The 25350-nt window shown below is 45.5% G+C and overlaps 2 protein-coding genes across 4 annotated transcripts in view; one reads left to right on the top strand and one right to left on the bottom strand.

Annotated features, from left to right (window-relative positions):
* Window positions 1-13062, bottom strand: part of RPA1 (replication protein A1) — a 65230-nt gene extending 52168 nt beyond the window's left edge. Inside the window, exons 1-5 of the mRNA XM_036766949.1 lie at window positions 12762-13062; window positions 6394-6444; window positions 5832-5910; window positions 4975-5083; window positions 1045-1133 (exon numbers count right to left, since the gene is read on the bottom strand). Of these exons, the coding sequence (XP_036622844.1) occupies window positions 1045-1133; window positions 4975-5083; window positions 5832-5910; window positions 6394-6444; window positions 12762-12794 (361 nt within the window). The 5' untranslated portion in view covers window positions 12795-13062. The remainder of the gene's footprint in view (window positions 1-1044; window positions 1134-4974; window positions 5084-5831; window positions 5911-6393; window positions 6445-12761) is intronic.
* Window positions 13063-13068: 6 nt separating this feature from the next.
* The window catches only part of SMYD4 (SET and MYND domain containing 4), a 30735-nt gene continuing 18453 nt past the window's right edge, over window positions 13069-25350 (top strand). For 2 of the 3 annotated variants that reach the window (XR_005010875.1, XM_036766951.1), the window contains exons 1-3: window positions 13125-13209; window positions 17899-18041; window positions 21364-21508. Coding sequence is in view for 2 of the 3 variants with exons in the window: in XM_036766951.1 (XP_036622846.1) it covers window positions 17911-18041; window positions 21364-21508 (276 nt within the window). In the remaining variant the exon portion in view is untranslated. Of the gene's footprint in view, window positions 13210-17898; window positions 18042-21363; window positions 21509-25350 lie in introns of all 3 variants that reach the window. The other variant, XM_036766950.1, reaches the window with a different exon arrangement.

The raw sequence follows: 25350 nt of genomic DNA on the forward strand, positions 1-25350 counted from the left end.
TCAGGCCATCAGTAGCCCCAGGTCTCAGGAGACACAACATTTTCTCATAAGAAGACATCACACCTTCATCTGACTTTCCTAGCCTTTCAAGAAACAACAATTAAGACAAATTAAAACAGAAGCTCACACTAATACACAACTGTGTTTATGTGATAACCGTGGTCCTGACATGGTCTCTAACCATTCAAAATAGTGATCATTTTTTAAAAGTCCAGCTAATCCCTCCAACATAATGATAGATCCTTTCATGAGTTTAACTAAAAGGAATAGGAGCATACATAGATTCAAGAATCAGAAGATTCAAAATCAAGAATTGTTCTATATAAAATACTAATGCATCAGGTACACCTTCTCAAAAAAATACAAAGGTCGGCTTGTTATCAGAGTTACACAATATCTGAAGGCCAAATTTAACATTTAGCAGAAGATTTCATTAGAATAACAGTTTGAAGAATTTCTAAGAATGTTTAGCTAGGCAAGATAGCAGTTGCCTCTTAGCAACAGTAAGTGATACAGAGACAATTTCAACAGATGACTAACTATAGCTCACAAGAAATATGCTGTCACATTAGTCAAGAACCTGGGGAGAAAACAATCATTTATGTAAAATAAGCTATGCACTGACTTTCCAAATAACAATAATACTTTAATTTGGGATTAGTCTCACTGATTTTAATTTCCCTTACACAAAAAAACTTAAGTGTTTATTTTTTTTAAGTCTTTAAAAAGAACTGTTGTTTTTGTTATTCATGACATATTCATATTGTCTGTACTTTTTATCCCCTGAGACAAGAAGACAGATAAAGAAAAATAGCTGAATTTAAATCATATCCAACATTAAGTAGAATTTTCCCCCTTTTCTTAACCCAGCAAGTAACAAGATTTCTTCAGAACTGAAAAATAATGACAGGATGACTATTACCAAGAGCCAAGAATCCTCATTTTTTTTTTCACTAATCTCTAACAAATGACAAGGATCAAGATGGTCGCCCTCTAAACATCCATTCAATTTGGTGATGTGACCTAGGTCAAGTCATGTCCTACCTTCATTATAGGCCACAGGGTTGCCAATCTTTCCTCCAACTTCATCAGCAGTTTGCAAAACTTCTAAATCCATCAGTATGACCACTTTCCTATAAGGACAAAAGAATACAAAGCTAGAATCAGTAGAAGGAGAAGCAGATGCAAACCTAAGGCCTCAAGCTATCACACAGGCTGCTCCATAAACATGTAATCCCTACCAACTATTCTGATAATGATTTTCTCTGCATTAACAACTTCTGAAATGGCCAAATAACTTGGGAAATAAGTTATTTTAACAATTCTCACACTGAATATTTCCCTAATTTTTTCACCGCATACTTTGTGTTCCATGGGCACATTTTTTCCCTCATAACGTTACCCTTCCTTCCTCCTCTTAAACCATCCAAATGCATGATGTTTAATAAAGAGCATCTCTCCAAAGGGGACAAATAACACGAGAATGAAGAACTTCCCACAGTAATTCCCAACTCATGGTCCACTGACCCCTCAGGAGCTCCAGTGTTATTGAAAACGGTCTACAAATACACACACACACACGCGCGCGCACGTACGTACGTACGTAGGATGATTCTGATCTTGATTTAGCAGAAGCATGTAGTGTGAGTCATTATAATAAACACACTTTCCATAGACTGAATGTCTCACACATATATACGTTATTTTTCAAATGTATAGACACTTGTGGTTAATAAAAAACAAATTCATTTCACATCATTGGTGACTGCATAGCAACCATGTTATCATTTATTGTCTCAATCAACAGATACAAATAATATAACTACTAGAATATAGAGGTCCATAAAACTTTTTGATGCTTAAAAAAAAGGTCCTTATAGGAAAAATGGGTAGGAACTACAGGAGTAAGTACTAAACAGCTCTGGCACAAAGATTTCATTTTCAATAGTATCTATGTATATAACTGACTGACACGGCATTTAGATTTTCAGTGAAAATTCAATTTACACCAGTAGTTGTGAAAACAATAAGAGAAATAATAAAAGTAGGCATTTATAAATTGTTTTTAAGGCCCTGAAGCATTTGAAACTCCATGAAATAAACAGAACAAGTATTGTATCCCCATTTCACAGATGAGGCAAAGAGGTTACTGATTTACTCAACAACCTGAAACTATCAAGTGAGGGGCCCCCATCAGAACTTGGGTCTTCTGACTCTCAGCCCAAGGTTCTTTCTAACATATAATGCTGCCCTTCTCAAAATACTTGTCCTTTTAAATGTTCAATGGCAAAAACAAAGAGATGAAGATATACTGGACCCTCCAAGAAAGCCTGAGTCCCCAAAGCTGCAAATATTACTCTATATAAAAGAACCTTTGGTCAGTGAACCAAAATGTGACACTGTATTCCAAAAGAGGAAGTCAAGGTTTTTCTCATGGTCAAGACTTCAAAAATGACTGCACTCCAAAGCTTTAGGTAATTAAAACACTTTTTGAAATAAATTCTAGCATGTTTACCCATGTTCCCAGGTTAGAGGATTGAAATTTTTCAAAAAAGAAAGGATTAGTCAATTAATTGGACCTATGCTTTTCAGGAAGCTAGGAGTGAAGGGTAAGAAGGAAGGAGAACATTTCTCAAAAGAACTAATAGAGATCTTTTCTGAGTTTGCCTCAAATTGGCATCCTGCTTTCAGTCCCAGAGCATGATATTTTTGTCACCTAAAATACAGGTGAACAGGCATGAAATCCAAGTTGATCACTAGTTATAGCTATCATCAATCTCTCCCCAAAATGCCACAAGGTCTTTGGACTTTATCTCGATGCCTTTCAGTGAGCCTTTGTCCATTCAGTCTATTTTTATTGGAGGAACACAGAACTGAAAGTTGCAGCCTGGCATGGAGGAGGCAGGAAGGCTTGGGGAGCTTCCCAAGTCCTACCTCCGACACATACTAGCTATGTATCCACAGGCAAGACCCCTCACCTTGAAGGGCCTCAGACAATCCTTTCCAACTGTAAGCCATCAAGAAGATGCCAAAAAGGCAATGGTGAAGAGTTCCCTACCAAAAAGATGACAGGACCAAGCATTCCTCCTCTCCATTCTCCCAAGAAAAATTTGTCAATCGTTGTAAATTAGAAGTAAAGAATCATAGACCTTGGGGAAATTAGAACTTGTGTCCCCCCTTCCTTTTGCAGGTGGAAGAGAAGCTGTGATTCACCAAGGTCAAAGGGTCAAGCCCACAGCCAGGAAGAGACAGCAAACCGAATTCCAGTACAATGTGAGCTCTTGGAGGGGAGGGACAATTCCTGATTCCTAGCTCGAACTTAATAAAAATTGACTGAATGGACTCCAAGTTTGGAGGGATCTGGGGCTCACAGTGACATGGGGCTCCAGAGGCCTGAAGGTCACCTGGACATCAGCTGGCAACATGAGACAGTGTGGTGTGGTACGGAAGACCATCCGCTTGGGAATCAGAATCTTTGTGTTTAAGTCCTGGCTTGCCCATTGACCATCTAACAATTCCTGTTCTGCTGAATTCAAAAGGCAGACTAAATCAGAAGGTAGCACTGTGCCATGGCCACAAATCCCTGCAAAGACACAGGTGCGTGCTCTGTCATAGAAAACAAGTAGTGTGTGTACAGTTAACAAGAGGTGAAAACCACAAAAAATTACATTAATTTTCCACCTAAAAACTTACTTTTCTCCTAAGTGAAAGTAAAAATGAGCAGAGTCACAGATAGGTCTTACTCATAAATAAGTTCTTAGTACTATGTGATATTTAATTCCAAAATGTTATAAAAGTATCATTTAGGCACATTCTTCTATTCCTTGCCTTCTTAATTCCCATGAAACAAGCTCAGAAGGACAGATGACTTATTAAGACACTGAATGTAACTAAATGTGGCCCTCCTTTATTTAAGATAAAATACTATTAATATTAGTTACTATAATATGTAATAACATATAATTATATAATATATTGATAATACTATACAATATATTAATTGACAATTAATATATTACGTAACAATTAAACAATATTAGTAACACTATTAAGATAAAATACTATTCAATTTAAACATTAAAGCAGTTTCTAGTATGTTTGAGGCACCAGGAATAGAAAGACAAAAACTAAACATTTCCTATCCTCAAAGAGCTTGCATTCTAGGGCTGGGGGGGGGAAGCGGAGATGGACCCTCCAAAATATGGCAAAGGAAATCTACTGTAGGCAAAGAACCAAGACTCAAATTGTCCCTGTAACTTACTAATTGTGTGGCCTTGGGCAAATCACTTAACCTCCCAGTTACCTCATCCCTAAAACAAGGGAGCTAGAAGGTACTTCAGAGGCCTCTGAAGAAGGCACAGGATGATCCCTGAAGGGCCACCGCTGAGGTATCTTCCAGATCTTTATCTATGATCCTCTAAACACAAGTAGAAACAAAATCCAAAAAAAAACTGAAGAGGGGAAATAATAACTGAGGGAGCAATAACAGAATCTGGGAGTAGGAAGTAGCTGTCCAGTCCAGCCCATACACAAAAAGGTGCTCTGCTATAACGTCCGACAAATGGTCACCTAAGAAGGAAGACCCTGGTAAGGCAATGGTACTTGAAATTGTCTTTATATTGAGGCTTCATGAAAATCCGGCTCTACTTCTTAAAAGGCCAGGCTTTTCATTTAAAAGCTCCAGTGAGAAATAAGTATATAAAAGGAAGTCAAAGTCATAAAGCGGCCCTTCCGTCAGCTACCAAAAAGGTGTAGAAAACCAGCTGGGATATGCCTTGGGTAGTGCTGCTGAGTAACCAGCATGGGTAAGGCCTGAACCAGTCCTATCACTACTACTTAATAAGGCTTTGATTCCTGCTGCCTAAGGGTTGTCAATTTTACAGGCCTAGAATTTGGCACATGTGCTCATTTTCACAAATTAACATCCCCACTCAATGAGACCGGCAAGAAGAAAACAAACCAAAAACCACAGACCTTCCAAATTTCAGGACATTGACAATGAACCGGTTAACTCGGCAAATGCAGTTGCTTGCCAAGCGCTCTTCCTCCACCAAGCCATTCAGCTGTGTTGCCAACATGAAAGCTGAAAGTGAAAGAGATTGAATCTCCACAACATGCCAAGTTGGCCTCCTCACACTTCAGTCCAAAGAATGTGAATACTGATCATGTTTGGGGCAAAAGGCCTATACCAGTATAGCAGTGAGCAAGGGCAATAGAAACAGATGTTTTCTGAAATTAAGGCAAATCACAGATTCCCTTCTCCAATTTCCCTACTCTACAAAATGATTACAGCAGTCATTTGTGGTAGCACAAATGCACTGCTACATTTGTATACTACTTTATCTCAATGTGCCCAATTTCACCTTTCCTCACCATTCTAGTTTCATGACAAAAAATAAAACAAAACAAAAAACCCCTTAGGAGTCTCTCACATTGCAGAACATGTGCTTGCTACCTCTAGCAACAAATTCCCTAAACTCTTTCTCTCTTTTTAAGCTCCCAACATAGAAATAAAATTCAAGAGAGGCAGGTATAGGACAACTAACCCATCACATTCACTTAAAGTCAATATCATCCTCAGGGAAATTAATCACACAGAAAACATATAGAGCCAGTTAGAGAAAATTAATTAAGCCAAGTGGCAGCTTTCCACTTGGACTGTTCTATTGTTAAAATGCTCTGCCAGCTGCAATTCTGTCGGAATTCTACTGCCAACCTCATGTATGCCTTAAAATAAGGCACTTGAATGTCATAAAATATTGGATTTCAAGGTAGGGACTCTTTTGTCACTTGAACACAATCAAATTTGGAATTCTATACACTGTACTCACAGGATACAGTATGTACTCCATCACTCATGAGCATTCGATAACGGGTTGCAGAATTTCCTGTAACAATTGGCCGGATGTTCTAGGATAGAGAACTTGAGTTATTAGCCTGCCTTCTTACAGACTCCCCTGAGACACCTCAAGAGAGTGGCAGGAGAGTAAATCTGACATTAGCACAACATGGGACAAAAATGTTTGCCCACTCCCCTGGATACCTAAAAATAAATGATAAGAAACTAGAGTAAAGGATTTTTCCTTCACTCCCTGCCAAGATCTTTGTTCCTTCCCTTCCCTTAAATCAAACTCAATCCACAACCAAATCAATAAGTAAGCGTTTACTGAGGACCTGCAGCCTAAAGGGAAAGGAAGGAAGCCCCAGGGCAGCACCTTGAGCCAAAGTTAGACATCAGCTCTTGCTGAAGTTGCAAAGGCCCAAAGGTGCCACAAACTCACCCCTCCCGCCTCCTTCACAAACACTGATTTGAGCACCTTATACAAATGTAGCTCTAATTTCACTTGCATTTACAAGTTAGAAAGATGCCATGTTATGTATCTGGATACTTACAATGACTTGGAGTATGGGTTTTATAGTAGTATCTCCTTGTTGCATTATGAGCTGAAAAAGAGACAAAGATAATTTCAGTTATAAATCAAACTGACGTGAAGTTTTTTCTGCATGAACATAAAAACTAATACTAGTTTAGGCCTCAGAGACTTCAGGAAGGGTTGGTTAAAAGGGAGGAGGGCACTCAATCCTCTTGTTTAAAATCAACTTTCTTGTCACCTTGGACAATACTCCCTTCCCCCCACACATACACCCCCAGATCACCACACACAGCTCAAATTAAATTGAAGCAGCACAAGACTCATCCTGCTTTCTCTCAAAATACGAAGAACACACACATACACAAAGGTGGTTCTTTGTATGCAAAAACAGTAACACTATTGACAATGTAGCTTTATGTTATGTCTAACTTTAGAGATAGGTTATTAGCATTCCATGCCACAGTGGCTAGCTATATGTATAATCTCTTTTGCTATCATAGGAGCTCTGGCCTACAGATTGTGATCTGCATGTTTTGGCTCAAAATTGTAACTAAGTGCTTCTGATCGACAATCAAGGTTGAAACTGGACAGATGGTGAGGATGAAATATAGGCGTATTTACATTTCAAATTGACTAGGAAAGTTCACTAAGAGAATTCTATGTGAATCTCATGTTAAAGTGATGAATCAACCCTACTTTACTTCAGAGCATTTATATCTAGTTCACTTAAAGCCAACTATATCTGTTTGCCCAAGTATCAAAAATGGCAGCCAGTCTACTATAGTCACTGCCCAATCCTCAAAGTCAGTGTTTCAATCTGAATTGAAAGGGTACATCTTTCCCTCAATATCCCTACTCCTTTCTATTGCCACTCCTCCATAGCTCCAATGCCCTCCTGGTACATTCTACCAACACACACACATACGCACAGAGTCCCAGCCCTTTTCAGACCCTCTCCACGTACACAAGATTCCCACCCCAACACAATTACTACCCCCTCATGACTGTACTACACACACACACACACACACACACACACACAATCCCTTTCAGATTCTCTCCACATACAAGATTCCCACCCCAACACACACACAGAAAACACCAATAGTTTCCACCTTTCAGGGTCAAAATCTTAGAAAGAAGTCAAGAACAAAAACTCTGACCTTAAACCAGGCCTGCACAACCTGCAGCCCACCAAAGGATTTCAGGCAGCTCTCAAAAAATGTAGAGGAAAACATCCTTTGTATGTAGAGGAAATCCTTTTGCAGGCCACAGGTTGTGCAGGCCTACCTTAGAAAATGAACACGAATGCACGGTATATGGGTAACAACCATCCAAAAGCAAAAAGGTAATTTGACTTTACAGGCATCACAAACTTGATAGGAGTCAAACATTAGTTGAATATGCCTCTACAAGGATGTACCTTATTTAAAAACTCTTGGATGCAGAAAGGGAACACAGTAGCAATATGTAATTTCTAAAAATTACCAATCAATTAACAAGCACTTATTAGCACCCACGATGCTTTACACACTGGGAGCTGAGGATACAACAATTATGAAATAGTCCCTGTCCTCAAAGAGCTTCCATTCCAGCTGAGACAACATGAACATACACAGTCATATACAAAACAATCTGGGTGAAACTCAGGGATGGGGTAAGGCTCCATGTGGGTGGTGCTTGAGCTGAGCCTCAAAGATAACTAGGGATTCTAAAAAGCAAAGAGAAGAAAGCAGTGCATGCCAATAAGAATCTTTGGTGAAACCAGAGTTCACAAAAGAGAAGCATGTGTCATAAGGCCAAAAATATAGGCCAAGGCCAGGGTATAAAAGGCTTCAAACACCAAAAAGAGATTACATTTGATCCTAGAGGGATCTGAAAGCCTAGAGGTAATAAGGCTGTTTATTGAGGAGAATGAGAGACCTGCACTTAAACAAAATCACTTTGGTGAAGTGGAGTGGAAATGATGAGGTGCTTGTGCTTGGACCCTAAATCCTAACAGCCTCTGCTTGGGTGCCTGTGCCTGAACCCCAAATTTCAAAATACATCTAGTTCTCATAAACACATCTTGTTCTCACAACATATTCTGTCCCAGGCTAAGGGCAGCCTGCCCCAACTTATCTCTGCTTCTTCCTTTGTAAGCAGCTATGCACAACTATAGATTGATTTCTGGATGCTGATAATTGACTGTACACTGAGTCATAACCATATTTACTATTCACTGACCCTTCTACAATGTATCTTAGAGATAGTATTTTGTCTAACAAGACACTAGATGAGAAACTATTCCCTTTAGCCCCAGCTGATAGTGAACTTAGTTTCACAGTAAAGACCACACCCCTAGTAACCCCACTGTGGGCTATTTCCTAGAGAACTCTGGGTAATATACCTGCACAATAGATACTAAATGTGCCTGTTCCTTTAAGAACTACACTCCTTGAACACGCCCTAAACCACTCCCTAATCCCACCCCCAAACACCTGACATGTCCGTCTGCCCCCCCCCCCATCTCCCCTCCAATCCCCTATTAGCTTCTATAAAGATTCCCCCTGCAACTCTGTATAGTTGCAGGATCCCTAAGAACTCTTGCCCGCTGAAAAAGCATAATAAATCTTTGCCTCCTTGACTTGAATAATGCTTGTGTCCGCAAACTCATTCCAGGAGGTCCCTTCCTGGGAACTCTGGTTTGGGAACTCTACATCCCTGGGTTTCTTCTTCCCCTCTACATTTGCTTCTCCCTCAACAGAAAGACTTGAGGCAGGGAGACTAATCAGGAAGCTATTACAAGAGTCTTGTTTGTGGAACAGCTAGGAGGCCGGTGTCATTTGCCCACAGAGTACATGGCAGGGAGTAAGATACAAGAAGGCTGGAAAGGTAGGAGGGTGCTTTGAAGGCCAAATGGAGTATTTTGTATTTGATCCTGGAGCTTACAGGAAATCACTGGAGTTTACTGAGTAGGGGGGTGACATGATCACACCTATACTTTAGGAAAATCACACTAGTGGGTGAATGGAGGATGGACTCGGGAGAGACTTGAGACAGGCAGACCCACCAGCAGGCCATTGTAGTAGGTGTGAGTTGATGAAACCCTATACAACCCTATACAGCTGGGTCATGGAGGAGGAGGCCTATTCAAGAGATGCTGCAAAGATGTTGCAAAAGTAAAAACGGCAACAGCTTGGATGGGGGGGAGGGAAGGAGGAGGGAGAGAGATAGTGAGACATCTAGGATGATTCCTAGGTTGCAATTAAAAGGTGATGGGGGCTTGGTAGCTGTGTGAGCAGAAAAGTCACATTTGAGAGATGTTGTGGGGGTAAAAACAAGGAAACCAAGCAAGTCACTGAACACATGTGACGAGTGAGGAGTTGAGGACACTAGAGTTGCAAACCTGAATAACTAGGACAGTTGGTGTCTCTGACTGAAGGATGATCAAAGCAGAGTGGGGCTAGCAGGGACCTCCTGAGCTTACAGTGCATTAAGTTGAGGTATCTGCATGAAACCCAGCAATAATACAGTGAGTGTCAGGAGTGCAGAGCCACCAGGTTGCCTAAGGAGGGGCAAACCAGCCCAAGTCAGAAATGGAGCAGGTCAAAGGTCTCATGCTGATCAGAGTGGGATCAGGCCCATGAGTAGCCCCTGCATTTCCAACCTAGACAAGATAGAGAGCTCTAGTCTTTTTTTTTAATTTAACTTTTTTCAAACTTAAAAAAAAAGAGCAAAACTAGACATAGAGAAATTGAGAAGAAGCCTGGATTTGAGGGGGTAAACCAGCCCTCTTTTGGACATGATGAGTTTTAGATGCCTATTCAATATCCAGCTAAGGCACCACCACCAAGTAATTAGTGATGTGGAACCAGAGACCAGGAGATGAAGACTGGGGCTAGATATGTAGATCTGGGAGTCATAGGACAAAGATAATTAAACTCTTGGAAGCTGATGAGGTCACAAAAGATGTCTCCTAATTTGAGGAAATCCAAGAACCAGAGGGACAAAAGCATGATGGAGAACACGCATTTGAAGATTGATGGGGAAGATTGATGGGGAGAGAAATGGCCTAGAGCAACATATGAAGACAGAGTAGACTGTAGCTGTTCACAGTAAGAGACATTTGGAAACCACAAGCCTAGCTCTGAGGCACAACATGGTTATAATGAGGGACTTCAATTATCCAGAAATCTTTTCAAAGTTCTCTTTGCCCAAAACAGAGCAACTGGAAATTACCTGACCTGGTCTTAATAACTTCTTCCTTCAAAAAAGCCAAGGAACCAATGAAGAAAACTTGTTCCCAGGGTGTAAATGACGATTCTAGCTTAGAATTTGTGATGGACAAGAAACTAAATGGTCTAGTATGTCATATACCCTTGGATTGTGGGAGAGCAGATTTCAAAGCATTCAGTGAAAGAAAAGGATGCTTAGACATAGGTCTACAAAGACTTCTTCCAGCCCTTTATCTGTGATCCATGGAAATCCCTAACTATGGTTAGTGAAGAGCCAGAAAAAGAAGTGATGGTGAAAAACCAGAATGGCTTCATCAAGAACAGGTGCTGCCAAACCCACTTTTTCCTAAAACATTTGACAAAGTCTGTTATGCTTTTCTTGGGGGTGAACTGGAAATAGGTTGAATGAGTGGGCCCAAAGAGTAGTCATTAATGGCTCAATGTCAAGCACTCCATTAGAGTGCCCCAGAGATCTGTGCTTAGGCCTGTGAACTATTCTTATCAATCACAAGAAAAGGCACAGATGGGCATGCTCATCAAATCTACAGATGACATAAAGCTGGGAGGGAACAGATAAACATTCTGCTGAATCAAATAAGATGCAATTTAATATGGTTGAATGAAGTCTTACGATTGAGTTTTAAAAGATCAACTTGACAAGTACAAGATGGGGAAAAGAAGCATCAATAGGCAGCCGGTCATCTGAAAAAAAAAGTTAAATTGAGTTGACTGTAAGCTTGATATGCATCAACAGTGTGATATGAAAGTTAAAAAAAAAAAAGCTGACATACCACCATAGGCTGCATCAAGAGAAGCAAATACTCAGCACAGTACTCTGCCTAGTTCAGACCATATCTGGCAAATGAGAAGTCTTGGAGCCACATTTTAGCTAGGATCTTAATGAATGTAAGGGCATCCATCCAGAGGAAAACAACGAGAATGGTGAACCCAGTCAACAAGCATTTATTAAAGGTTTAAAATGTTTTCAGACACTGGGCTAAGGGCTAAGAATAAAAAGGGAAAAAAAACGGCCCCTGACCTGAAGAAGTTTACAGTCTAACGGGGAGACAACGCATAAATAACTAGGCAGAAAAGGAGACAAATACAGAGGAGGGGGGATAGAAGGGAATGAGCATTTACATAGCACCTACTACGTCCCAGGCACTGTGCTAAGTGCCTTGCAAACATCAGAGTAGACGGAGTCTGAGAGGGGGGGCCCTAGCAGGTGGGTGGACCTGGACAGGCCCACAGAAGTTGAAATCTGAGTCTTTAAAGGAATCCAGGAAAACTAAGAGATGAAAATGAGAAGACAGGGCATTTCAGATGGGGAGGAAAGCCAGTACAAAGTCACAAAGATAGGGGAGAGAGCAGTGGATTTGAGGAAAGGAAGTAAGCCCTAACAGCTAGCTAGATGGAGAAGGGGCGTGGGGGTGGGGACAGAGGGGCTAAGTCAAGTATAACACAGGAAAAGTATGAAGAGGCCAGATTATAAATAACTTCAGACGCTAAACAAAAGAGTCTGTTTGATTGTGGGTTTGTAAAAGGGAGCACCCGGCTTACAGTGAGGTGGTCACTTTTCCTTTAGAAAAAGCCTCACGACCGTGGCCAGGGGCTGCGCGGAATCAGAGGTGCTGGGCCCTGAACTTCAGAGACAGAGCCCCAGCTCTAATTCCCGCCCCCGGGTCATGGCAAGCATGCCCGGGCTTGGCCCCGTGACCAGGAGCCCGGAACGGGGAGGGCCGGGGAGTCTCGACGTCACCGGAGCGCGTCCCAGGCTGCTCCCCTGGGGGGTGCTGGGCTCCCCCTCCCCGGGGGGGCTCCCTGGAAAGGCGCAACAACCACTTGTCGGGAGGCTCTGGATGGTCACCGATGTCCCGCCCGACTCGGCTTCTGCGCCCCCCTCCCCGGAAGTCCACCAACAACAGTCCCGCACGTCTCAGAGTGCCCTCCCAACATCCCCGACCCTCGGGGTTCCCACGAAGTCCCTGGAACCCCTGGTTACTCTCAACACAGGCCCCATCTTATAGTCACCCCAACTGCGCTCGAGATTCCCCCCAACACCGATCCCACCCCCCTCCCGCCGCCTGCGCCTCCTCAGGGTCCCGCCACCACAGCCGCGGCCCCTCGGGGAGGGCCCCTCCCCCCAGCCGCCGGCCCCGCGCCCCCTCACCTCAATGGCCCCCTCGCTCAGGCGTCCGCTCATGGCCGTCCGCTGGGTGGCCGCCCAGTTGCCGGCAGCTCTGCTCTTTCGGTTACCGGGTATTCGTTCGAGCGGCGTCCGCCGAGTCTGGGGCAGTCCCGGGTGGGGGGGGGGGGGGTCTCTCCGCGCGCTCAAACCTAATTGGCCCGGACCGGCCGTGGCGCGCGCCGCTCTCGCGCTCCGGACGCGGGCGGCGTAGGGGGCGGGCTCAGAGCGCCGTACTGCCCGCCCATTGGCCAAGGCTCCCGGAACACGGGGAGGACGTGAAGCCCCGCCCGCCGGCGTCCGGCGGGAGAGCTGAGCGTCCGGGGGCGGGAGCGCGGGACAGCACGGGGCTACAGGAGGTGGGTTCCAGGCCTGAGCTGGGAAGGTGGCGGGCCTGGAGGTCCGCTGCGGCCGCCGCACCCGAGTTGTCCAGGTGAGAACAGGTCAAGGTCGGACGGCGAGGTAGCGGATGGAGCCGGCCTGGGGCGTCAGCCTTCGAGCCTCACTTTCTCTGGCCGTTAAATGGAAAGGAGGAAGCACCTATTGAGCGCCTACTATATGCCTCCTGGGGGTTACGCGGTTTACAGTCATGATCTCATTGAATTCTCACGACAACCCTGGGAAACAGTTTCCCCGCGTTACAGATGGGGAAACTGAGGGAGGCGGCGGTTCAGTGACTTGCCCTGGCTCACACAGCTAGTAAATGTCCGAGGCTGGATTTGAACTCATGTCTTCCCGACTCTAGGCCCGGAGCTCCGTCCCCTTCCCATTCTAGCCGCTATGGGGGTGAAGACACCTTTTTGTACTTCCTTCTGTTTGGGGGGAGAATTAAAGGAGCCCACGGGTGTGATGCCCATTGATCCTAAGGGGCCCCTATTAATATTACTAGCCTGGGGTCCTAAAGGTGTTAACTTGAATTTCAGGGGCAACGTTAGTGGGAAAGGGAATCACTGGAATAATAAACATTTATTAAGCACCTACTGTGTGCTAGGCACTGTGCTCAGCGCCAGGGATACAAAAAGAGGCCAAAGAGCAGGCCCTGCACTCAAGGAGATTGCAGTCTAATAGGGGAGACAGCATACAAACAACTATGTACAAAAGAACTATATACAGGATAAATAGGAAATAATCAAAAGAGGAAAGGCACTGGAATTAAGGGGGGTTGGGGAAGGCTTGTGGCTGGGACTTAGAGGAAGCCGGGGAGGTAAGCAGTCAGAGCAGAGGAGGGAGAGCATTCCAGGCATGGGGGAGGGTCTTGTTTATGGAACAGCCAGGAGGCCAATGTTGCCAGATGGAAGAGTATATGTTGGGGAGTAAGGTGTAGGATGACTGGAAAGATCAGTGAGGACAGGGTAGGAAGGATTCTGAATGCCAAACAGAGCATTTTTGTATTTGTTCCTGGACACCATAGGAAGCCAGTGGAATTTACTGAGTAGTGGGGGGCGGGGGAGGGTAGTTAACATGGTCATACGTGTTTTAGGAAGATCACTTTAGTGTCTGAATGTAGGATGGATTGGAGTGGGGAGAAACTTGAGGCAGGCAAACCCACTAGCAGTAACAAAAAGTCCCCAGCCTCAGGAGCTTACACTCTATGAAGCAAGCAATTATTGCTTATTTAAGTACACACAAAGTAAATGCAGGATAGTTTGGGGAGAGATGTCATCTAGGTGGAGGCCCTTTGGCTGAACCTTGAAGGAGATAGAGACAGAGATGAGGGAATGCATTGCAGGTGTGAGGGGGGCAGTCTTCGAAAGGTGATAGAACTGGGGAAGGGTGGTCTGGAAAGAGACCAGAGCCACCTTCCTTCAAGGGTGGAGTGACTGCAGTCTTGGGGATTTCAGCCCTCCAGGGGCCCAGCATCACTGATTTAGTCCCTTAGCTGCTTAGTAGAAGAGCTAATATTAGAACCAAGCAATTGGTAAAAAGCAAAGATGTATATTAGGGAGGGATACTTCAGTTGTTCAAGGATTACGGTTTCATTGATGTGGTTATTCTCCTCCACTTATAGAGATTGCAGCCCCTTAGTGACTTAGTAGATAGTCTGTGAGAATTGCTACAGCTGAAAAATTCAATGTGTTTTTGCCATCCTGGTGATGAATTTCTTGAAACTTAACTCAATGGGCCTCCATTTGGAAGCTGAAAAGGACCCCAATGACCACCTAGTGTGAAAGGAATCCCCCTCATCTGCCGGGGGCTTCACCTTCGGTAGGTCCTAGCCTCCTCGGGCAGCAGTTGGTCTGGTGCGGCCTGTGGAACCCTTCTCAGAAGACTGGATCTAAATGCATAAAATAAAGCATTCGGGATTACAAAGAAAACCAGTTGCACTGCAATGCAGCTATTCAAATATTTTTAAAATGTATTCACAGACCCTAAGTTAAGAGCGTTGGCTCTACAGCATACCTGATGGGCAGCAATACAGCCTTTGATTGAAGCCATGCATTGAGAGGGAACCTGGTACTCCTGAAGGCAGCCCAGTCTCTGGGTTCTGCTGGGAAATTTTTCCACATGCTGAGCCCAAGTTAGCCTTTTGCTACGTCCACCTCTTGTACCTAGCTTCCCCGAAGGCTCACCTTCTGCAAGAAGTCTTTCTCAATCCCCATTAACGCTGGTGCTTGCTCTCTGTTGATTGTCTCCAATTTATCCCATCCCATCTGGCTTTTTGGCCATTCTTTGTATCCCCAACACTTAGCATAGTGCCTGGCCAATAGCAGGCACTTCATATAGCTAAGTTCTGATTCATGTGAACAATCAATCCTGTGGAATGGACACGTGTATTCACATTGGTCCTGTTCGGAGTTATAATTGTGTTAACTATGGTCATTGTTCCAACCCAGTAGAAATGTGCAGTGCAGATTTGAATGATGGAACCACTTCACCAGGTTCCCGGTTCAAACTAATCAGGACAAACCTCAGTATGGTAATTAATTGGCTGAGTAAAACTCTCCCTTCCCACCATGATCTTACAGTCCAGTGGAGAGACAAGTACATCTAAGTAGATATAAGGCACAAATAAAAATAAGTGTGTGTGTGTAAGTGTGTAAAAATGAAACACAAGGTAGCTTGGGAGAGAGGGTACTAGCATTTGGGGAACCAAAATGCTTCAAGTAGGAAGCAGTGCCTGAGCTCTGTCTTAAAGGAGGGGAAAGCCTCTAGGGGGAGCATTCAGGGTTGGGGTGATGTTTTTCCCCTGGGAGCTTCACCCTCCATTAACAGTTTCCCTAGAGACTAGGCCATGCAAGGATCAAAGGAACTGGGGATGCTTAGCCTGGCAAAGAGAAGACTCCGGAGGGATGTGACGGCTGCCTTCAGACATCTGTTAAGGGCTGTCATGTAGAAGACTAGAATAGGGATGCTTGTCCCCAGAAGGCAGAACTAAGCAGTATAAGTTGCAGAGGTACAGATTTAGACTTAAAAGGAGAAACAGCTAGGTTGGCGCAGTGGATAGAGCACCAGGCTTGAAGTCAAAAGGACCTAAGCTCAAATCCGGCCTCACACACACACTGGCTTTGTGACCCAGGGCATGTCACTTTACCCTGTTTGCCTCAGTTTCCTCATGTGTCAAATGAGCTGGAGAAGGAAACGGCAAACCACTCCAGTATCTTTGCCAAGAAAACCCCAAATGGGGTCATGTCGAGTCAAACAACTGAACAGCAACTAAAAGAAAACCTTCATGGCAGTGAGAACTAGTCCAAAGTGGATGGAAGTCTGCAGGCAGGGGCTGGTTGGCCACTGGCCATCCTGGATAGAGGATTCCTATTCAGGGTTGTGTTAGGCTCGACGGCTTCTGAGGCCCTTTTTCATTCTGAGATTTTGTGATTCTGTGGACTGCAGAGTCAGGTTGTAACACGTTATACTTTTCCGTGAGCTCTTCATTTCAGCCAAACTTTCCTTTTTTGTGATCACTATCCTCCTTGCCCAGCCTGCACTTTTCTCCTTGCCACTCCTAGAGTGCCCAGCCTCCTTCCCGCTAACTCCCCCAGCCCTCTTGCCCCTTCCTGCCTCAAAATACTTGTCTTTATGAAGCTGCCTGCACTTTGGAATCCCCTCTCCCTGTAGACTTGAACCTCTCTGGGGGCAGATTGTTTTGCTTTTGTCTTTGGATCCCCAATCAGCAAGCATTCATTAAGCACCTACTGTGTGCCGGACCCTGTGCTAAGCACTAGCTCTCTGGCATATAGGAGGTGCTTGCTGAATGAATGATGTGCTGCTGGGCTTTTCTTAGCACCACCAGCCAAGCAGGGGCCAGAGCCCTTAAAAGCTCAGCAGTTGTACCAGTTAGCTGTGGTCTTAAGAATTAATATCCTCTTCTGTCTCCCTTGGAAAGGGGGAATGTAAGTGAGATAAGGGCAGGCAGCCTGCCCTGAAGCACCCACTCTGGTGTCCCGTCACGGTGCGGCTGCAGCTCAGGCCTCTTGGACGTTGAGTGTGGCTGAGCCGGCAGTCAGCAGAGGACCAGCCCCGTTCAGATCAGAGAGGCCCATCCCCAAGTGAGCTGCTGGGTGATACGTGTTCCCCAGGACAACTCAAGATGGCATTGTTATCATAATAACCACCAGTGAGGTGCTTTAAAGTGGGCAGGGGCCCACTACCTCATAAACAGCCCGATGAAGTAGAGTACTACAGGGTGGGTTGTGCCCATTTTCCAGAAAAGGAAACTGAGGCTCCAGTTCTTGAAGTGATTTGTCCATGGCCACATACTTAGTTGAGGCAGGATTGGAACTTGGGTCTTCGTGAACCTGGATTTGGCCACTTTCTCTTTTGCCAGGCTGCCTTACAGCTGCAGAGGGATGGGGAAGCTGCATACCAAAGTCAAGTATCCTTGGGGTATTGAAGAAGGGCATCAGTGAGTTAGGTGGCTCGGTGGATAGAGCAGTGGGCCTGAAGTCAGGAAGTCTTGAGTTCAAATGTGGCCTCAGACACTCACTACTAGCTTTGTGACCCTGGGCAAATCACTTAACCTGTGTTTGTGTTAATCTACTGAGAAGGAAATGGCAATCCACTCCAGTATCTTTACCAAGAAAATTCCATGAACAGTATGGACGTGCCGTGGTCCACGGGGTCACGAGGAGTCAGACAGGACTGAACGACATTCTGACTTGGTGTTTTCCCCCTCTCTCTCCAGTTCTGTGGTAACATGGACCTGCCTGTGGAGGAGTGGCAGTGCCACGTGCACAGGAGGTGGCTGCGGCTCCAGCCATCTGTCCAGGCAGCATTCTGCACCAGCGCCCTGGAGGAGATCGTCCTGCTCTGCTCTTCTTTACTCCAGTGAGTCACAGGCAGCCCCCAAACCTGCTGCAATCTTTGCACAAAGGCTTCCTTTCAGTTCTTTGACAGAACAGTCCATGACCCCATTCCTGTACTTAGCTCTGCCCACATTTAGATTAATCCTCAAGCAGGCAATATTTGGAGCTTTCTTTCTCAGCTTCCCTGTTATCATCCCTCAGGGTCAGGAAGGGGACTTAATGACATTCAAGATCAACTAGGCCAAATCTCTCTTTTTATAGATCAGGGGGAGCCTCACAGTCCATCATTCAACTCTTCTCAGACTTTTTGTTTCCAAGACCTCTTTACACTCTTAAAAAATTGAGATTCCCCCCCCCCCCGCCCCAAAAAAGGACGGTGTCATAATATTAGTATGGAAAGGGTTGTGACCTTGCAGCCCTCCTGAAGTCCTTATCAGGCTGTAGGGACTTGGCCACAGTCACAGGCAAAAATCTGAACAATGAGCGACATTTGTACAGTCCAGTGTATTACATGCGATCCTTCGAGCCTTATGGCCAACCCTTGACATCAGTGCTCCAGCCTCTGCACTTTGCAGGTGAAGAGACTGAGGGCAAGGAAGGCAAAGTGGCTTGCCCATGGTCACATCACTAGTAGATTTCAGAAATGGGATTAAGCCTGGGTCCTCCAGACCCCAAATCCTACGGAGTGACCACCACCCTGCCTCCCAGGCCACCCCTCAGCTAGGGTCCCGCCATGGCCTGGCCACCGTGCTGTGACTCAGCTTGGACCAGAAGCCATCCTCACTGCTAATGTGGCAAGGTTAAAGTTGGCCATGAGAGGTGGGGGGGTGAGGGAGTGGGATCTCCCACTGGAACCATTTGAGGTCATTGGAGTGCTGGGGGGAATACATGTCAAGGAAGAACGAGGTTTGCTCTCCATTCCATGTTGAGCCTTGCTGATTTCAGTGCTGAGGGCAAGCAGGGGTGTTTAGGTACTTTACCAATATGTAGGAAAGCTAGGTTAATGGTCTCATTTCTTCCGTTTCCCTCCCCTCACTCACTGCTGCTGCCATGTCCTCTTCCTCCATACCTGGAGTTCTCCTAAAGGGAACCTCAGGCAGGGAGCTGTGACTCCAAGAGTCATTAGACTCTGCACAGGTGTTTGCAAAGTCCATGATTTTCCATTGAGCCACAGCCCTGGGGATCCTGAGCTTTGCTAATGACTCAGTAAGTAGCCAGGGAGCAGCCAAGCTGGTGTTAGCCCCTGTGGCGGGAGGGGGTGGGAGCCCCTCAGAAGAGGCCCTGCCGCAGCCTTTGGGAAGTTAGATTCCAGCAGAAGCAGCAAACCAAGCGGCAGATGACAGTTCTTGAGCAATTACATCTCTGAACAGGGCGCTTTACTTGATGATAATAGATTACAACCAAACTACTCAACCTGATGTTCCATCTCCTGTCTCCATGCCTGTCCCTCGTACCTGGCCATTTCCTTCCTTCCCTCGGCATCATAGAATGACTTCAGGTGCCCCCTCCTGCCACAAGCCTTTCCTTATCCCTTCAGCTGGCATGGCCTTGTATTGGTGTGATAGCTGCCTTTCTGTGTAGATATTGTCCCTTCTCCCCCTGCTCCCCCCCAAAAGGAACATAAGCTTCATGAGGGCGAAGACCCTTTCAGTTTTTGTCTTTGTTTGCCAGTGCCTGACACACGGCAGGTACTTAAGAAATGTTGACTGAAAGGAATAATAATTGTAGTCGAAGGAAACCATCAGTGGGACCCAGTCTGCTAGAAGTGTGCCTTCCCTCCCCCAGCTTTCTGCCCTCCCCACTTGACCCTCCTTGGCATTACCATATCCCAGCTTCAGACTATCTTGGGGTCATCCTGTCCCTCCTCTACCATCCTTGATAAGTGGTCATCCAGCCTCCACTTGAAGAGCCTGGGTAGCTTAGAAGGTGACCAGTCCAAAGAGGAGCATGCTGTCTAGAGACCTGCCTGGCCAGCTTTTGACTCTACGTTTCTCTAGAGCTGTGGATGTTCAGCTCCTCTGGTCACTCCCATTCCCAGACAGCAGAGAGATGTAAGATCATTTCTCCCTGCCTCCTCCTCTCCACACCCACACTACCACCTAATGCAGGGCCTTGTCACGTCTGGCCTGAGTTATCACAGCAGCCGTCGGTACCCCTCCACAGGGCTGCCGCCTCCCCACTCGGTAAACCAGCAGCCCTCTCTTGCTTCTAGGTTCAAATGTAAAGTCCTTTGTTTGGCTGAACAGATGTAAAGCTCTTTTCCAGGGCAGGTAGGTGGCACAGTGAGTAGAGCACCGGCCCTGAAGTCAGAAGGACCTGAGTTCAAATCCGGCCTCAGACACTTGACATATTCACTAGCTATGTGACCTTAGGCAAGTCACTTAACCCCAATTGCCCTGCCTTACCCCTTGAAAAAAAAAATTAAAAAAAAATATAAAGTTCTTTACAACCTGGCCCTATCCCACCCTCCCATGATTCTCATACTTTCATCACATCCATACTCTAAATCCAGCATTTGCTGACTTTCTTCAAGACTGGGCTCAGCTGCCCTGCCTGCAGAAGCCTTCCTGATCTGCACAGGTGCTAGAGCCTTCCTCCTCGAGGTTACTGTCCATCTGCTGTGTATATGTCTGGAACAGACTTAATTATTGACCTGTTGCCTCCCTCGTTAGAATGTGAGCGCCCTGAAGGCAGGGATAGGTTTTGCCTCTCTCTATGTCTGGCCCATAGTAGGCACTTCAGCAGTGCCTGACTGATTGATTCCTTTTGAGCCATTCCTTCCTGGGGTTCTGTCACACAGCTCCGGCAGGAAAGGTTTCCTGAGCAAGGGATATTGTATGTTCTCTCTGAATGGTGCCCTGACTGACCAGTGAATGCTCACAGCTGATTGGCCTCTAGAGAGATGTCAGTGCACCACATCAGACTGCCTGGCCCACAGGCTTCTCAAGCCCCAGCATCATGTGCTTCCACGTACGCTCTCCCCCCCACCTCAGATCTCAGGTGTCCAGATGTTCTCATGGCTAGGGATCAGTGGGAAACAAACCAAAGTCATCACTTTCTCCCATTCATCTGTGAGTGATGAGTGTTCATAGATCTATGGGGTCTCAGATTTAGAACCTGAAAGGCCATCTCGTTCACCTCTCTTCTTCTACAGACAAAGAAGCCGAGGCCCAGGGAGGTAAGTGAAGGGACTCACCCTGGGTCCCATAGGCAGGAAATGATAGAGCCCAGCCATGGCCCCTGTAGCTCTCTTACCAATGCCCCCTGCCCAGGACCAGGTTTCCCAGAAACAACGGTGGTTTGTACTGGTCTGCAGCCATGCGAGCCTTTTCTCCTTTTTGCAGACCTGAAGATGAGGCATTTTTACAAAGACTTGCTGAGGGTTACTCAGTGGAGAAGGATCCAAATGCCTACCTTTTTTATAAAGAAGAAGGAAACAAGGCATTCCAGAAGAAGGCCTACAAGGCAGCTGCCAGGCTGTACTCACAGGTGAGGGGCAGGATAGGGCCAGCAGGAGGCGCCACCGCCACATGCTGGACAGCTGCCTTCTGGAGGCACGCAACAGCACCAGTGAATGTTGTTACCACACTTAGACTGGGTCTATAATTAGAGGTTTGGGTAGAAGAGAGGACACTTGGCAGAACTGTCCTTGGTTATGTTTGGGAAACAAAGGGAAGCTTGTACTGTGGGTCCTACATTCCATAAAGAAACCCCTGTGTTCTTAAATACAGGTCATGTGGGCGTCCTGCCAAGCCTTGTCTGTCCGTGTCTGTCAGCCCCATTGGATCATAGGCCATTTTTACATGAAGGACTTACTTTAGCCCTTCAGTGATCTTCCATGCCCTGAAGGTATGAGCACAAATCGAAACCTTGTAGGACTTGGTTGATGGCCTTTGGGAGTTGCTCTGGCAGGAAGCCTTCTCACCCTATGGCCTACCTGGCACAGAACCTCTCTGAGCTTAGCAAACCCAGCAAACCCCCGCTCAGAGATTGCTAGAACCTGCCAAAGCTTGCCCTCTGCTAGCAAAGCCTTCATGACTCCAGGGTCACCTCCATGCCTCAGCAATGCATCAGAGGATGGCCATGGAGCACATAGAAGGACCAACTAGTGAAAAGTTCCAGTTTGCTGGTCCTGTACAGGGCCTTTAACTGAAGAACAAATAGATCATAGACAGCCACAGCCATGCCGTGCTCCAGATGACCAGGACTTAGGACATTTCCTGAGTGGCTAGAGATTAGATCCACTCACAGACATCCTAGCACTTTCATGGACCTGGAAAATTGGCCTCACCTTCCATGCTTCTTACCTCTGGCCAGTGTACCCCACCAAGACAAGAGAACCATATGTCACCTCCTGCCTAAGTGAGGCAAGAGTAAAAGGTCCAGGAGATTCTAGATTGTAGGAGGATCTTCTGGCTTTGGAGTTAGTGGAATGAGTGTAAGCTTGAGATGTGGGCCAGAATAATGACCATGGGAGAGTGGAAGCCCTCCATACCCCAAAGCCAGCAGCACCCTGAGAAACTGCCTCCCAGGCCCATTAGGAGCAGGAAAGGAAGTTGAGGCAAGATTGTGGAGAGTGGGCTCACTGTCCTTACTTCGGGCCTGACATTGACCTAGAAACCCAAGGCTCGTGGACTGCTGGCTTTGCTTTAAGATGCCGTGTCTGTCGCAGCTACAGAGCTGCTTTGACCCTGGCACCCACAGCCCCAGTAAGAGCAGAGGAATCTTGTTGGCTTTTTGTACTGACAGATCTTCCCCGCTTTCTCAGAGAATTTGCTCAGAACATGATTTTCAGTACTGCCCCAGCAAATGGACCCTACTTGGAACCATACCATAGCTTTTAGTGACTAGCCCTCTTGCCCACTGTGTTTTCAAGGGATCCATATGTATTAGGGTCTTTTTTTTCCTTATTTTTCATTTAGCATTTTATTTTTCCTGTTACATGTAAAAACAATTTTTAACATTCATTTTGAAAACTTTGAGTCTCAAATTTTCTCCCTCCCTCCACCCTCATTGAGAAGGCAAGCAGTTGTGGGGGACGGAGCCAAGATGGTGTCTAGAAAGCAGAGACTTGCTTAAGCTCTCCCCCACATCCCTCCAAACACCAGTAAAAAATGGCTCTGAACAAATTCTAGAGCTGCAGAACCCACGAAATAGTAGAGGGAAGCAGGGCTCCAGCCCAGGACAGCCTGGATGGTTGCTGGGAAGGGTCTATCTCACGGAGCTGGGAGCGGAGCAGAGCCCAGCATGGGCCGCGCCAGGACCAACCAGACCGAGAGCCAGGCAGAACAGGCCATAGGGCCCTGAATCATTGAGCTGTGTCAGTTACCAGACTTCTCAACCCACAAATGCCAAAGACAACAGAGAAGGTTAGTGGGAAAAGCTGCTGGGACAGAGTGAAAGGAGTTCATAGTTGGCCACCAACCCAGGGGCAGTGGAGGTGGCTCTGAGCAGCTCTGAGGCTGCTTCCAGAGTTCTAGCTGCAGTTGCTTCCAGTCCCAGACCCACCTGGTGGGAAGAATTAAGTGGTGGATTAGAGAGGGAGTGCAAAGCCTGCTTTGCCATGCCTGGATCTGGGCCACAATCCTAGTTGGAGGTTCTTGGAGGAAAAGGAGCACTGGTGTGGCAGAGATTGCTGTGTAGAAGTAGGTCTGAAAACAGCAGTGCAGCCCCTCGAGCTTGGGACAAAGTACTCTACAAGCAGTCATACAGGACAAAAAGCTCAAGGGAACATGAACAGGCAGCGAAAACGGTCTCAGATTCAGACTTTGAAATCTTTTTTGGTGGCGAAGAAGACCAAAACATACAGCCAGAAGAAGTCAGCAAAGTCAAAGAGCCTACATCAAAAGCCTCCAAGAAAAATGTGAATCGGTCTCAGGCCATGGAAGAGCTCAAAAAGGATTTGGAAAAGCAAGTTAGAGAAGTAGAGGAAAAATTGGGAAGAGAAATGAGAGTGATGGAAGGAAATCATGAAAAACAAGTCAGTGACTTGCTAAAGGAGACCCAAAAAAATACTGAAGAAAATAACACCTTAAAAAATAGACTAACTCAAATGGCCAAAGAGCTCCAAAAAGCCAATGAGGAGAAGAATGCCTTGAAAGGCAAAATTAGCCAAATGGAAAAGGAGGTCCAAAAGACCACTGAAAAAAATACTACCTTAAAAATTAGATTGGAGCAAGTGGAAGCTAGTGAGTTTAGGAGAAATCAAGATATTATAAACCAGAACCAAAGGAATGGAAAAAATGGAAGACAATGTGAACTGCCTCATTGGAAAAACCACTGACCTGGAAAATAGATCCAGGAGAGATAATTTAAAAATTATTGGACTACCTGAAAGCCATGATCAAAAAAAGAGCCTAGATATCATCTTTCAAGAAATTATCAAGGAGAACTGCCCTGATATTCTAGAGCCAGAAAGTAAAATAGAAATCGAAAGAATCCACAGATCACCTCCTCAAAAAGATTCCAAAAAGAAAACACCTAGGAATATTGTCACCAAATTCCAGAGTTCCCAGATCAAGGAGAAAATACTACAAACAGCTAGAAAGAAACAATTTGAGTATTGTGGAAACACAATCAGGATAACACAAAATCTAGCAGCTTCTACATTAAGGGATTGAAGGATTTGGAATATGATATTCTGGAGGTCAAAAGAGTTAGGATTAAAACCAAGAATCACCTACCCAGCAAAACTGAGTGTTGTGCTCCAAGGCAAAATACGTATTTTCAATAAAATAGAGGACTTTCAAGCTTTCTCAGTGAAAAGACCAGAGCTGAATAGAAAATTTGGCTTTCAAACACAAGAATCAAGAGAAGCATGAAAAGGTAAACAAGGAAGAGAAATCATAAGGGACTCACTAAAGTTGAACTGTTTTGTTTACATTCCTACATGGAAAGATGATGTGTGTAATTCATGAGACGTCAGTATTAAGGTAGCTGAAGGGAATATACATACATACATACAATGATATCTAAAAAAAGTAAAATCAAATTAAGGGATGAGAGAGGAATATATTGAGAGAGGGAGAAAGGGAGAGGTAGAATGGGGTAAATTATCACATAAAAGTGGCAAGAAAAAGCAGTTCTGTTGGAAGGGAAGAGGGGCAGGTGAGGGGGAATGAGTGAATCTTGCTGTCATCGGATTTGAATTGAGGAGGGAATAACATACACACTCAAATGGGTATCTTACCCCACAGGAAAGAAGGGGGAAGGGAATAAAAAGGGGGGGACAATAGAAGGGAGGGCAGATGGGGGAGGAGGTAATCAAAAGCAAACACTTTTGAAAAGGGACAGGGTCAAGGGAGAAAATTGAATAAAGGGGGACAGGATAG

This window comes from Trichosurus vulpecula, chromosome 7 (genome assembly GCF_011100635.1).
Source record: "Trichosurus vulpecula isolate mTriVul1 chromosome 7, mTriVul1.pri, whole genome shotgun sequence".
Lineage (NCBI taxonomy): Eukaryota > Metazoa > Chordata > Mammalia > Diprotodontia > Phalangeridae > Trichosurus > Trichosurus vulpecula.